At 50.1% G+C, this 15,012-nt stretch overlaps 2 protein-coding genes across 24 annotated transcripts in view; one reads left to right on the forward strand and one right to left on the reverse strand.

The window, feature by feature from the left end:
- Window positions 1–15,012, forward strand: part of LOC140629504 (aldo-keto reductase family 1 member D1-like) — a 343,573-nt gene that overhangs the window by 249,108 nt on the left and 79,453 nt on the right. For 4 of the 23 annotated variants that reach the window (XR_012027342.1, XR_012027338.1, XR_012027343.1 and 1 more), the window contains one exon: window positions 13,389–14,517. The exons of the other annotated variants lie outside the window; for them this stretch is intronic. The gene's annotated coding sequence lies outside the window, so the exon portion shown is untranslated. The remainder of the gene's footprint in view (window positions 1–13,388; window positions 14,518–15,012) is intronic. 23 annotated transcript variants of the gene reach the window in all.
- On the reverse strand, window positions 304–5,644 carry LOC140629497 (uncharacterized). Its single transcript, XM_072819016.1, has 6 exons — window positions 5,422–5,644; window positions 4,907–5,035; window positions 3,163–3,356; window positions 2,514–2,570; window positions 1,607–1,800; window positions 304–1,374 (listed from the first exon to the last, which is right to left on the reverse strand). The coding sequence occupies exons 1-6, from the start codon at window positions 5,551–5,553 to the stop codon at window positions 911–913; spliced, it is 1,170 nt and encodes a 389-aa protein (XP_072675117.1). The 5' UTR covers window positions 5,554–5,644; the 3' UTR covers window positions 304–910.

Raw genomic sequence — 15,012 nt, forward strand, 5'->3', positions numbered from 1 at the left:
TTTACGAGTGTTGAACCAGCCTTGCATCCAGAGGATCAATCCCACTTGGTCATGGCGAGTAATCTTCTTTATGTACTGTTGGGTCCTGTTGGCTCGTATCTTGTTGAGAATGTTTGCATCCGTGTTCATCGGGGATATCGGTCTATAATTCTCCTTTTTGGTGGGGTCTTTGTCTGGTTTTGGAATTAAGGTGATGCTGGCCTCATAGAACGAGCTTGGAAGTATGAATGGACCTAAAGTACCACGATGTATTATTTAAAAGCATCAGAGTCAATTTTGCATAAAGTTAACTTATCTTTTATTACAAATAAAATTCATGAAGAAATTATGAAAAACACAAAATACAGAAACAGCACAACGAAAGGGGAGGGGAGGCTTCAATTGTGCTGCAGCCATCACGAACTGCTGCTCGGGGGCCGAGCCTTGTGGCCCCACTGAGGCAGGTGGCAGCTCTGGCCCTTCGATGAACTCGAGAGCCAGCGCCGGGACCTGCTCCTCCTTCTGGGGTGGCCAAGAAGCAGGTGGCTCCTCCAGGTCGGGGCAGTGAATCTGAGGTGTGACCACCAGGTACCTTGGCTTGACCTCAGCAGCCGTCATCTCGTCCCAGGCCTAACTCTCAGCACCAGCAGCCGGGACCGGCTCGATCACCTCAGGCCCAGGAGCTTCAGCAGGCCCCACAGTCGGCCTCGGGCAGGCTCTTGCCGCGGTGGTTCCGAGTGTTGCTCGGGGTCCGAAGCCGTTTGCTCCCCTGAGTGAGGCGGCTGCTCCGGCCCATCGATGACCTCGATAACCGGTGGTGGGGCCCGTTCGGCCTCCAGCGCTCCCAAGGGTGCAGGTGGTTCTTCCGGGTCAGGACAGGGATGGAGAGGTCTGACCATCACGTGTCTTACCTTGTAAGCGGCAGCTGGCATCAGGGCTCGGGCCGAACCCTCAGCTTCAGCAGCCGGGACCAGCTCCATCCCCTGAGACCCTGAAGGTGCAGCAGGCCCCACAGTCGGCCTCGGGCGGGCTCTTGCCGCGGTGGTTCCGGGTGTTGCTCGGGGTCCGAAGCCGGTTGCTCCCCTGAGTGAGGCGGCTGCTCCGGCCCATTGATGACCTCGATAGCCGGTGGTGGGGCCCGTTCGGCCTCCAGCGCTCCCAAGGGTGCAGGTGGTTCTTCCGGGTCAGCACAGGGATGGAGAGGTCTGACCATCACGTGTCTTACCTTGTAAGCGGCAGCTGGCATTAGGGCTCGGGCCGAGCCCTCAGCTTCAGCAGCCGGGACCAGCTCCGTCCCCTGAGACCCTGAAGGTGCAGCAGGCCCCTCCGTCGAAGCTCGGGCGCGCTCTTGGGGTGGTTCACGGTGTTGCTCGCGGTCCGAAGACACAGTATCATCTCCAAGAAGACAAAGTATTATCACCAGGATGGACTTTCCACGTCCCTCTCAAATCAAGGACCCTCTTCCCACCGCTCAACGTGTGTGAGTGCAAGAGCCCTGGGAGGTCTCCCCAGACTGCAGCCCGTGGGGATGGGGTGTGAGCCTACCCAGTGCTCCTGGCCCAGCAGCACGGAGGCTTGATCTGTATGGCCCACCCTGTCCCCACTCGGCCACCCCAGTCCTCCTCACCTCCACCCTCAAACTCCGCTTGATGGAGGTTTCTTAAATATTCAGAGTAACTGTTGACTCGACGGTCCAGCGTTGAGTCTGGCAAGTACTGCCCCGTGAAATTCATCAGCTTTGTCAGGGCAGGAAATTCTGGGGGATCGTCGAAGTCCTCCTCGTAGTAGGTCAGCCAGATGGTCAGGAAGGAGGTCATGGTGCTGGGGAGGGACAGGTGGGCAGAGGCGTCAGAAGACAGGGCTCCCTCACACAGAGGTGTCCCGGGGAAGCCCGGCAGGAACCGGGGCCCTCGGCCTCCCGCACGGGGCTGTCGGAGGCAAGTGCTGTTCCTTGTCCACCTGCCACCTGGCGGTCCTGCCTGCCACAGGCCTGCTCACTGAGGAGGGGCTGGCACGAAACCTCTGTGCGTGGGAGCCCATGACCAGCGGTGTGACCATCACTGTCTTTCCCGGGGAACCTTCCCTCCCGTGGGTCAGCCCTGCCTCCCTCACGAGGGGCCCCCAGGGGGTGTCCTTCCACTGACTCTAATCTCCCCCGGGGCGGGGGCCGTCTGGTCCGTGAGCACTCACTGGCTCTCCTGAGCACCTGCCATGCACCCGGGTCCAGGTGCCACCAGATTGGTGAGGGTGACGCTCCCCACACCCTCTGCTCTGCGTCCCAGGTGTGGGGCAGACAGGGTTGGGGGGGATGGGCATGGAGGAGGTCTCCCTTTGGGGTCCCAGTGCTCTCCCACAAAGCCCGCCCGCACCCCACCCACGGCTCTCCTTTGCTCTTTTCCTGAAGGGGCCTCAGACCTTTACCCTGCCACAGGAATTGCTGACGGGTGAGGGTCCAGCAGCCCCTCCGACCCACAGTCCCCTCGCTGCCCTCCTGGAGAGGGAAGGCCCTCCTGCATGAGCCAGAGCTCACTCACCTTTCCCAGAGCATCTGGATTTCTCCTTTCTCGGGGGACGCTTGGATGCATCGATACCTAGAGGAGGGCGGGGGGCCTCACATGAACCGTCCTGTGGACCCGACCTCTCCTCATAGTTGCTGTCACCCTCTGAACCCCAACTAGTCCAGAACCCTGGGAAGCCATCAGCTCTGTGCGTGGGGCCACGGGCAGCTCCTAGAGAAGCGTCTGCACCTGCTGGGTCCTCCTGAATGCTTGAGGAATGAAAGGGCTCTGGCCAGGCCCATGGCCTACATCCGAGTGGGCCAGGGCGCCCCGGTGTCCCTGGGGACCCTTACCCTGAATGCCCCAGGACACAGACCCCAGATGGACTCAAACCTCCCTTTCAGTGGCAAAACAGGCCAGCTCAAGACCCTGGTGACGGTGGGGAGGCGGCACAGGCTTCGTCATGGGGAGAGAACGACGACTGCTGAGCACAATCACAGCCCCTCTAGCCGACCTGCCACAGGCCTGGCCCCAGGGGCTTCCCTACAGGACCCAACAAGGCCCTGTGTGACTCAACTCCAGTCAGAGGAGCAGCCCCAGGGGCCGGGAAGTTCAGGAACATTCCCAAGACTCCCAACCAGTAGGTGGCCCATCCCCCTGGGCTGTGGAGGGTCAGGGTGCTCACTTTGCAAACAGCAGGTCCAGGATCTCTTCGGTGGTGCCAAATTCAGGATATGTTTCCATAAATTGAACAATGGAAAGGTCGTCCAAGCACAGCAAGGCGGGCACCAGTTCTTCTACCTGCTGCTCCAGCAGCTCCCTCCGGCTGGGGGTGGTCGGGAAGATCCGATTCCTTCTCAGGGCTGAGGCCCTTTCAGCCTGAGGTGGGACAGAGGGGACGTGCAGCCTGCACTGTAGCCTCCAGACCACCTGGCAGTTGTAGCTCAGACCAAAGCCCGAGCTCTCAGTGGCTGCGGGGGGCGGGGGGGGGCAGGAGTGCCCACAGCAGGAACACGGGGCTTGACGCCTGCGGCTCAGTCACTAGGCATCTGACTGTGGGTTGTGGCTCAGGTCATGGTCTCAGCATCCTGAGATCCCGCCCCTGGCAGGCTCTGCGCTTGGGGCAGAGTGTGCTTGAGGAGCCTGTGTCTCCCTCTTCTGCTCCCTGCTTCTCTGCCTGTCTCTTAAACAAACTATCCAATAAAGAAATAATCTTAGAGGATAAATTTTCAAAAAAATTTGGATCAATACAAGGATCTCAAGTGGGAGGGGTGAGTCTCCCAGGGCCGCTTGTCAGCTGAGTTTTGACAGCACCTCCCTGCATTAACGGCTTCACCCCTTGAATTTGACCACACGTCCCTGTGTCGAGGTGCCCACACGGAGACCTTTCCTTGGGTGGGAGGGCCCAGGGCGTGAGGGCTGCAGGATGTTCAGCGCCACCCTGTGATTTGGCAACAGAAGGGAATCGCATCGAAGTCCTGCATCAGTGAAGGGCTCAGTGGCTGTTGGGACCAACTGGCCTCTGACATGTTGTGCAGCACACGAGGCCCCTGTGCCTGACCCCGGGGGGACGGGGGGCAGGGATGCGCTCCTTCAAAACCTAACTGCAGAGCGATAGACATAGTACAGTGAGCCCCGTGTCCCTTTGGGCAAAAGTCTCCCAACTCACCAGGACCATGCTCAAGCCTTGGAGAAGGTGGGGAAGGACGTCAGGCCAATGGGGCCTCCTGGGAGCACCAGTTAGGAGAAAGCATAGCACAGTGCAAACTACTAGAGAGCGTGTGCGATGAGACACGGTGTGTCTCTTTTTCAAACGTTTTTATGGGCAGCCCGGGTGGCTCAGTGGTTTAGCACTGCCTTCAGCCCGGGGCGTGATCCTGGGGACCCAGGATCCAGTCCCACATCAGGCTCCCTGCGTGGAGCCTGCTTCTCCCTCTGCTTGTGTCTGTGCCTCTCTCTGTCTCTCGTGAATAAATAAATAAAATCTTTGAAAAGAAAGCATTATAAAAAACAGTTTTTATTATTTATTCACGAGACACACACAGAGAGAGAGAGAGAGAGAGAGAGAGAGAGAGGCAGACACAGAGAGGAAGCAGCAGTCCCCATGCAGAGAGCCCGAGGCGGGACTCGATCCTGGGTCTCCAGGATCAGGGCCTGGGCAGAAGGCAGGCGCTAAACCACTGGGTGACAAGGCACCCCTGAAGGCTCTATTCTGATATTCCTACAAATCTGTGCCCAGGGACTCTGCATCTGGCCCTGGCAGGGGCAGGGCCATGGGGGCAAGTTTGGGGAGAAGGGGAATCCAGACTCCTGTAGCAGCAGAAGTCTAGGGGGGAGCCCAGGGGAGCACAGGCTGGCTTCTGGGACCCGGGGCCCTTCCTGCTGCATCGGGGCCCTGGGTGTCGGGTGGGCCCAGCCCCTGCACTCACCTTCAACCCTTGCAGGTCTTCGGAGGATGTGCTGGACCCTGGGGTGTGGCGGATTTTCTCTTTCCTCTTCCACCGGCACTCATATTCCCGCGCGGCGCTCCGTATCTCCCATATGGAGCTCTGTAAAGACTGCAGGGCAGCCAGGCAGGAGGCCTGAGCGCCCGGTCTGGCCGCCTCGGCCGGGCCGCACACCCAGCTGACTCCATTGCAGACCCACCACAGCACAGCCGGCACACACCTCCCCCAAGGAGAGCAAAGGGATGCTGCTGCAGGGCCTTGGGTTAACTCCGAGTCGGGTAAGAGGCGCCCCGGGAATCCTGTTTCCACCCTGCCCACCGTGACATCAGGGTGACCCTGAAGGGATCACCGGGGAACCTGCTCCCCTGCAAGGTCCTCCAGCCTGGATGCGACCTGCCCACACATCCCTGGTTCCCTGAAACTGAAGAGGAGGGTTTGGGGCTGCCCAGGATGGCTGGCACAGGTGGCCTGGCCTGGCCTGGCCTGCTCTGTATTACCCTCCGGCACCTCCTGAAAAACTCCCTGAGGCGTTGGGTTTGACGGTCGCACCAACAGCTCCACCATTCGAAGCAGCCGCATTCCGGGGGTTCCTCAAGATCCTCCCAACTGGTATATCTATCAGGGAACATCTTTCAGTAGCAAAAGTCTCCTGAAAGTGAGCCTGAGGTGGGGCTGCACTAGAATGTAGCCCCGGGCAGGGGTTCCAAGTTCTGTTGGCCTCTGTTGTGAAAGAAGTGACCTCACTGCCTGGGACCCCCTCCCTGAGTCCACTCCTGGAGGAAGCAGCGCTCGGGGCTGCCGATGCACCCCCCCCCACCGCAGGCAATGGCCTGTGTGCACACAGTGACACAACCGCACCCCTGTCCACAGGCCCCAGGGAAGGACTGTGTGCAGCCAGGGCCCCACCTCGAAACACACCTGGGTTCAGACGCAACTTTCCATTCTTCCCTGGTTTCCACCCCGGAGAAGCCGTTGTGCCCGTCGGGGATGGTCTGCCTCTTGCCTGTGGCATAGGGATTATCCTAGCAGGTGCTTCCTCCAGACGTCCCCAGGCCACTGTGGCATCATATCTATGACATTGGAGGCGGGTGTCCCATGCAGGAAATACCTCCCACCACATGTTCTTCCTTGGTGTGTCCATGCGTCCAGGCCCACAAGGTCCCTGTGTGCACACACGTGGGCACCGGTACCCTCATTCTGGAGGCCCAGAAGATGACAGTGCCACCGGGGCAGGGATGGGCAATAGCTTCCCAAGATCCTAGGCTCCTGAATCCAAGGCAAACCCTACAGTAGGTGTGGGAGTCTTGGCCTAGAAGGTGTGAGGCCGTCCTTATCCTGAAACCCTGCCTGTCGTGTGTTACGGGCCATTCCCTCGTTTCCACTGGGTGAGCTGTGGACAGTGGTGCACCCAGTGGGTCGCCCTGACCTGGGCTCTTCCTCAGACTGGAATGTGCTGGAATGCCTCCCGTCTGGGCTGCCAGTGCCCACCCCCACCCCGTCACATCTCCATGTCTGTAGCCAGTTCCATCCACTAAACCTTTTCCCAGCCCCCTCAGGAAGGGGAGGGGCAGCCCTGGCCCCCAACAGAGGACACAGAGGTGGCTTCATCCCTCCTTCTGCCTCCTTCCCAGGCTGTGATCCTGGCGAGGTAGTGGCCCTGCTGGGATCTTCACCTCCTCCCCTCAGTGGCCCCCTGGAGCCCCAGCCACTTCGTTTGTCAAAGCCCCACAGTTCGTCACAGCCTCACCTCCGGAGCTCAGGACCCAGGGAAGCACCAGGCTCTCTTTCTAGGGAGCAATTGCTCTTTCCATTCCTGATGTTGTACCGTATTTTGTCCATCTTCCCCCCTGGAGCATGAGCTCCGAGAGGGAGGATCTGGTCTGTTTATCAGCTCTGGCACCGTCTGTGCTCAGGGCTCAGCGGCTGAAGGAGCAGTTGGGAGGACCATCCCACCACGGGCCAGCTCAGTGGTGGGAGCCTTATTGATTTGGAGCATTTTTAAATACTTCTGCTTTTGTTTTTTTTTTTTTTTTAAGGAAACTCTGTGCCCGATGAGGGACTCAAACTCAGGACCCCGAGATCAATAACCACACGCCCTTCAGGCTGAGCCAGGCAGGCATCCACTGGTCATTTGAAAACTAGTAGACTGATAACTATTTCAGTTAATTTGGTGATCCCCATTTTGTAGGTCTATCCCATTATGCTGAATTACCAAGTGACTCCCCCAATGTCAGTACCGCGACAGCACAGATTGCCCCAGCTGACAGCACTGAGTGGCTGTTCAGATTGGAGACTGAACTCGTTCACGGGGTCTTTCAGGAGCCAGGGTGGCTCCTCCATGGGCCTCCTCCCTCCCCGGGAGGTCATGCACCTCTGCAGCCAGCAGCACAAGGGGAAGATGACAAACACAGGCACGAGGGAGGGGGTCTCCAGCCAGGTCTAGCAGGCCTGCATGTCCACCTTTATGCTCACTCTGTGTGTTATTTATTAGAAGTAGTATTAATTTTTAGGATTTTATTTATTTGTTTAAGAGAGAGAGGGAGAAAGAGAGAGGAGAGAGCATGATCAGTGGAGACAGGCAGAGGGAGAGGGAGAAGCAGGTGTCCCGCAAGCAGGGAGGCACAAACCCAGGAATTCTGAATCATATCCCACAAAACAGAGGAAACACATCACCAGATCTGCTCCACAAAACAAACAAAAGGCATCTCCTCAAGCTGAATGAAAATTTTCTACTTGAAGTACAGACCGTATGAGTGAAATGAGAGCAAGATTTGTGTGCGTGTGTGAGTGTATATATATATATATAGAGAGAGAGAAATAATTCTGCCTATTTGAATATGGATATAAAAATGAACATGACCATTTATGAATATACATGGACGTAAAAAAGAAGAATTAACATTGACTTAAAAATAAGAATTAGTGTGGTTGTAGGCATGTAGAATTGAAACATATGAGGGTGATCATCAAAAGGCAGCGTGATGAATCAATCTAGTGAGTCTTAAGACTGAGTGTTTACAAGTAGGAAACCTGCTGTCAGCCACAGAACTGTAAGTAGACAGGAGGCACTGACTCTCCAGCTTGACCACCAACTGAACTGAAATCAGGTTGTGTATCCACGCGCACTGACAGAGAAACGGATATAAATGTAGAACTAGGAAGTTAGCAGAGGAGAAGTAACCTTATTGAAGATAATTAAATAAAAAAAGAAATAAAGCTGAATCTTGAATGGAGAAAATGGAGTAATTAAAATGGAATAATGTTTTTAAAATCGTTTGTATTTCCTTGGTGTTGGTGGTGATCTCTCCTCATTCATGATTTTATTCGAGTCTTTTCTCTCTTCTTTTTAATAAGGCTGGCTGATGGTTTCTCTCTCTTCTTAATTCTTTCAAAGAACCACCTCCTGGTTTTGTTGATCTGTTCCACAGCTCTTCTGCTCTCTATTTCATTGAGTTCTGCTCGGAATCTTTATTAACCGTCGTCTTCTGCTGGGTGAAGGTTTCATTTGCTGTTCCTTCTCCAGCTCCTTTAGGTGCAAGGTTAGCTTGTGTATTTGAGTTCTTTCCAGTGTTTGGATGGATGCTTGTATTGCGATGTATTTCCCCCTCAGGACCGCTTTTGCTGTGTCCCAAAGATTTTGAACGGCTGTATCTTCATTCTCATTAGTTTCCGTGAATCTTTTTAATTCTTCTCTAATTTCCTGGTTGACCCTGTCATCTTTTAGCAGGATGGTCCTTAACCTGCATGTGTTTGAAATCCTTCCAAACTTCTTTTTGTGATTTAGTTCTAGTTTCAGATCATTATGGTCTGAAAATATGCAGGGCACGATCCCAATCTTTTGGTATCGGTTACGACCTGATTTGTGACCCAGTATGTGGCCTATTCTGGAGAAAGTTCCATGTGCGCTTCAGAATATTCAGTTGCGTTCGGACATAAAGTTCTGTAAATATCTGTGAAATCCATCTGGTCCAGTGTATCATTTAAAGCTCTTGTTTCTTTGGAGATGTTGTACTTAGAAGATCTATGGATTTTAGAAAGCGCTATGTTCAAGTCACCAAGTATAAGTGTATTATTATCTAAGTATGTCTTAACTTTGGTTATTAATTGATTGATATCCTTGGCAGCTCCCACATTCAGGGCATAAATATTCATGATTGTTAGGTCCTCTTGTTGGATAGACCCTTTAAGTGTGATATAGTGTCCCTCTTCATCTCTTACTACAGTCTTTGGGATAAACTTATTTATCTGATGATATAAGGATGGCTACTCCTGTTGTCTTGAGAACCATTTGAATGGTAAATGGTTCTCCAACGTTTTATTTTCAGGTTGTAGGTGTCCTTATGAGTCTCCTGTAGACAACAAATAGATGGGTCTTGCTTTTTTCTCCAGTCTGAAACCCTGTGTCTTTTGATGGGATCATTTAGCCTATTCATGTTCAGAGTTACTATTGAAAGCTATGAATTTAGTGTCATCATGATACCGATTCAGTCCCTGTTTTTGTGGATTATTTCTTTGGGCATCCTCTTTGTCTTACAGAGTCCCCCTTAATATTTCTTGCATAGTTGGTTTGGAGGTCACATATTCTTTCAGTTCCTGCCTGTCTTGGAAGCTCTTTATCTCTCCTTCCGTTCTGAATGAGAGCCTTGCTGCATAAAGTATTCTTGGCTGCATGTTCTTCTCATTTAGGACCCTGAATATATCCTGCCAGCCCTTTCTGGCCTGCCAGGTCTCTGTGGAGAGGTCTGCTGTTAACCTAATACTTCTTCCCATAAAGTTAGGGATCTCTTGTCTCTTGCTGCTTTAAGGATCTTCTCTTTATCCTTGGAATTTGCAAGTTTCACTATTAAATGTTGGGGTGTTGAACAGTTTTCATTGATTTTAAGGGGGGATCTCTCTATCTCCTGGATCTGAATGCCTGTTTCCCTCCCCAAGTTAGGGAAGTTCTCAGCTATGATTTGTTCAAATACACTTTCTGGTCCTCTGTGTCTTCAGCACCCTCTGGAACTCCAATTAAAGGTAGATTTTTCCTTCTGAGGCTGTCATTTATCTCCCTTAACCTTTCCTCATGATCTTTTAATTGTTTTTCTCTTTTTTTCCTCAGCTTCCTTCCTTGCCATCAACTGTCTTCTATGTCACACACTCTTTCTACTACCTCATTAACCCTCATCGTTAGGACCTCCAGTTCGGATTGCATCTCATTTACTTGATTTTTAATTTCGGCCTGATTAGATCCAAATTCTGCAGTCATGAAGTCTCTTGATTCCTTTATGCTTTTGTTCCAGAGTCACCGGTAGCTTTATAATTGTGCTTCTGAATTGGCTCTCTGACATTGAATTGTAATCCAAATTCTGTAACTCTGTGGCAGAAAGTACTGTTTCTGATTCTTTTGTGGTGAGTTCTTCCTTCTAGTCATTTTGCTCAGTGCAGAGTGGCTAAAAACAAGTTGTACTGGACAAAGGAAGGAAAAAGGGGAAAGGGGGGGACAAACAAAAAACAAAAAAAAATGAGGGGTATCCTCTGATTCTATATACTGTAAGTCCCTCGACTTCCCCTGGCGCTTTCCAGCACTGCTTGGTCAAGAACTTGCTCTTCCCCTTCCAGCTGGTCTTCTGGGGGAGGGGCCTGCTGTGCTGATTCTCAGGTGTGTGCCCCTGGGGAGCTGCCCCGCCCCACCAGGTGCCCGGCTCAGTGGGAGCTGTTTAAGCTGTGAGGCCCCTGCTCAGTCTCAGGTACAAGGTGACACCAGGAGGAGGAACAACAGTGGCGGCAGCCAGCTGTCCAGCCCTAGAGTCAGCTCCTGCAGTAACTACTGCAGCTCCCAGTGCGCAGGGGCCTGGATGCTCCGGGGCAGGGCACTGATCTGCACAGCTTGGGGTGCCCGGTGGCAGGAGCGTCCTGGCTGCCCTGTGGCCTCCCAGCCTCTGCCCATCCCAGGGGGAGCACGAGATCCTGGGCTGTGTCCCCAGCGCCCTGGGCTCCGGGGCCTACACGGCCCAGGCTGCTCCCGGGGCCCTGCTCCAGCCCCTTAGGGAGCTCAGCAGCGGGGTGCGGCGCGCTCTCCCCCGGGGTGCCCCTCCCCTGTTAGTGACCCAGGAGCCTGGGGGCATCCCCGCCCCTCCCAGGATCCTGCCCGAGCTCCCTGCCAGTGCCTGTCCATCCAGGACGGTTGGTAAAGTTCCTGCTTTTCCAGGCCTGGGCTCTCCTGTCCTGGGGGCTCTCCTGTGGCCTTAGCCCGGCTCCTCGTGGGGGCCCCTCCCCCTTGGAGGCTTTTTTATTTGTTTATTTTTCCATCTTCCTACCTTGATAGAAGCCCGAACTCTTCTCACTGCAGCATTCCAGCTGTTCTCTCTTTAGATCTCAGGCCGAATGCGTGGTTTTCAGGATGATTTGAAAGTTATCTAGGTGAGTTGGTGGGGCCAGGTGACTTGGGGACCCTACTCCTCCACCATCGTGCCCCCTCCCTAATCTGTGTGTTAGTTCTAACAGTTTTTCAATGAAGTCTTCAGGATTGTCTATATAAAATACTGTGTCATCTACAAGTGGCAATAATTTTACTTCTTCCTTTCTCATCTGGATGCCTTTTCTTTTTCCTGCCTAATTGCCTGGGATAGAATTTCCAGTACTATTTTTAATATAAGTGGTGAGAGTGGGCATCCTTGTCTTGGTTCTGAACCTAGAGATTTCCCCCACTGAATATGATGTTGGCTATGGACTTTATTATGTTGAGTTATGTCCCCTTTATAGCTACTTGGTTGAGACTTTTTCTTATAAATGGGTGTTAAATTTTGTCAAATGCTTTTTCTGATTTATTGAGATGATCATATAATTTTTATCCTTCATTTTGTTAATGTGCCACATCACATTGATTTATAAATGTTGAACCATCCTTGGAATAAATCCCACCTGATTATGGTGTATATCATCCCTTTAATGTATTGTTGGATTTGGCTTACTAACATTTTGTTGAAGATTTATGCATCTGTGTTTATCAGGGATATTGGCCTGTCGTTTTCTTTTCTTTGTGCTGCCCTTATCTGGTTTTGGAATCCGGGTAATGCTGGCTTCATGAAATGAGTTTGGAAGTGTTCCCTCCTCTTCTATTTTTTGGAAAAGTTTGAGAAGGATTGATACTAATTTTTATTTAAATGTTTGATAGAATTCAGCAATGAAGCCATCTGGTCCTGGACTTTTGTTTGTTGGGAGATTTTTGATAACTGATTCAATCTCTGTACTAGTAATTTGTTCATATTTTTCTTTTTTCATGATTTAGTCTTGGCAGGTTGTATGTGTCTAAGAATTTATCCATTTCTTCTATGTTGTCCCATTTGTTAGCATATAACTGTTCATAGCAGTCTCTTATGATCTTTTGTATTCCTGTGGTATCAGCTATACTATTTCCTCTTTCATTTCTGATCCTTGCTTCCATTGTCACATCCTCCCCTCATGTGTCAGTGTCTTCATGTGGAATTCTTCCTGAACGTCTCTCTCATCTCTTCTTCTCTTAAGAACACCAATCATATTGGATTAAGGGACCACTCTACATAGTATGAACTTAGCTTAACTAAGTAGATCTGCAATGATCATATTTCCAAATAGGATTTTATTTTAAATTATTGGCAGTTAGGACGGACTTCAACATATATTTTGGGGGGACACATTTCAACCCATAACACCCATCAAGCCATGAACATTAATCCATGAGTTCCTAGTACAAACACATCCCTTTCTTGATCATTTTAATACCTGTAAACATGTCTTTGATTCTTTGGTAAAACCACCATAGCCTAAAAAAAAAAAAAAAAAAAAACTTCATTACATTTAGAATTTAGCATCCCTGTTGTTACCCTTCAAGATGTATGCCATGCCCTTGTACCCCTCTTCTGTCTTCTTTTCATACTATTCATTCAAGAACTTACCTAGTACTTCCCCAACAAACACCAAGTTCTCCAAGTACCCTCTTGCTTTCTATATTGAACCATTTGTGATTACATGATCAGATTTGCATTTTTGAGAACTTCTCATTCCTTTTAAACAGTTTCCTCTCATTATAACCAACCATGTGATCCCATCTATCCTGTCTCAACATTGTTTTAATGGATTCTAAAGATGCACCTGTCTATTTTGTTCTATAACAACAAAAAATGGCTTTCTACCATCTGTTGAGAGTTTTCTTTCTATTTTAATGTTTCTTTAATATTTTTTTTATGAGAGACAACAGAGAGAGGTAGAGACGTAGGCAGAGGGAGAAGCAGGCTTCATACAAGGAACCTGAGGCAGACCTTGATCCCAGGGCCCTGGATCACACCCTGAGCTGAAGGCAGATGCTCAACCACTGAGCCACTCAGATATCCCTTTTTTAAACATGTTTTATATTCTGATTCTAGTTTGGAATGAAATCAAATCTTTACTATCACTTGCCATTCCTTCTTTTAATTTTTCTTGTTCTGTCTTTGGTATAACAAAGGAGAGTCCCAGCTTTTTGGCATAACAAAAGACATTCCCAGGAATTTCTTTAAATTATCATTATTTAAACCCAGAAGTGGACCCTGAACTTTATGGTCAACTAATATTCGATAAAAGAGGAAAGACTATCCACTGGAAGAAAGACAGTGTCTTCAATAAATGGTGCTGGGAACATTGGACATCCACATGCAGAAGAATGAAACTAGACCACTCTCTTGCACCATACACAAAGATAAACTCAAAATGGATGAAAGATCTAAATGTGAGACAAGATTCCATCAAAATCCTAGAGGAGAACACAGGCAACACCCTTTTTGAACTCGGCCACAGTAACTTCTTGCAAGATACATCCACGAAGGCAAAAGAAACAAAAGCAAAAATGAACTATTGGGACTTCATCAAGATAAGAAGCTTTTGCACAGCAAAGGATAAAGTCAACAAAACTAAAAGACAACCTACAGAATGGGAGACGATATTTGCAAAGGACATATCAGATGAAGGGCTAGTTTCCAAGATCTATAAAGAACTTATTAAACTTAACACCAAAGAAACAAACAATCCAATCATGAAATTGGCAAAAGACATGAAGAGAAATCTCACAGAGGAAGACATAGACACGGCCAACAAGTACATGAGAAAATGCTCCACATCACTTGCCATCAGGGAAATACAAATCAAAACCACAATGAGATACCACCTCACACCAGTGAGAATGGGGAACATTAACAAGGCAGGAAACCACAAATGTTGGAGAGGATGTGGAGAAAGGGGGACCCTCCTGCACTGTTGGTGGGAACGTGAACTGGTGCAGCCACTCTGGAAAACTGTGTGGAGGTTCCTCAAAGAGTTAAAAATAGACCTGCCCTATGACCCAGCAATTGGACTGTTGGGGATTTACCCCCAAAGATTCAGATGCAATGAAACGCCGGGACACCTGCACCCCGATGTTTCTAGCAGCAATGTCCACAATAGCCAAACTGTAGAAGGAGACTCGGTGTCCATCGAAAGATGAATGGATAAAGAAGATGTGGTTTTTGTATACAATGGAATATTCCTCAGCCATTAGAAACGACAAATACCCACCATTTGCTTCAACGTGGATGGAACTGGAGGGTATTATGCTGAGTGAAGTAAGTCAATCAGAGAAGGACAAACAGTGTATGTTCTCATTCATTTGGGGAATATAAATAATAGTGAAAGGGAATAGAAGGGAAGGGAGAAGAAATGTGTGGGAAATATCAGAAAGGGAGACAGAACATAAAGACTCCTAACTCTGGGAAACGAACTAGGGGTGGTGGAAGGGGAGGAGGGCGGGGGGTGGGGGTGAGTGGGTGACGGGCACTGAGGGGGACACTTGATGGGATGAGCTCTGGGTGTTATTCTGTATGTTGGTAAATTGAACACCAATAAAAAAATAATTTATTAAAAAAAAGAAGATGTGGTTTATGTATACAATGGAATATTACTCAGCCATTAGAAATGACAAATACCCACCATTTGCTTCAACGTGGATGGAACTGGAGGGTATTATGCTGAATGAAATGAGTCAATCAGACAAGGACAAACATTATATGTTCTCATTCATTTGGGGAATATAAATAATAGTGAAAGGGAATAGAAGGGAA

The sequence above is a fragment of the Canis lupus genome (assembly GCF_048164855.1).
Source record: "Canis lupus baileyi chromosome 15 unlocalized genomic scaffold, mCanLup2.hap1 SUPER_15_unloc_2, whole genome shotgun sequence".
Classification (NCBI taxonomy): Eukaryota; Metazoa; Chordata; class Mammalia; order Carnivora; family Canidae; genus Canis; species Canis lupus.

Excerpts from the sequence above, each read along its gene's own strand:
- LOC140629497 (XM_072819016.1), bottom strand. The coding sequence starts at position 5,553 with ATGTTCCCTGATAGATATACCAGTTGGGAGGATCTTGAGGAACCCCCG. Across the intron at positions 5,036-5,421 it reads TTTTCAGGAGGTGCCGGAGG|TCTTTACAGAGCTCCATATG; the intron begins GTAATACAGAGC and ends GCTGCCCTGCAG. Across the intron at positions 1,375-1,606 it reads AGCGGAGTTTGAGGGTGGAG|ATGATACTGTGTCTTCGGAC; the intron begins GTGAGGAGGACT and ends GTCTTCTTGGAG.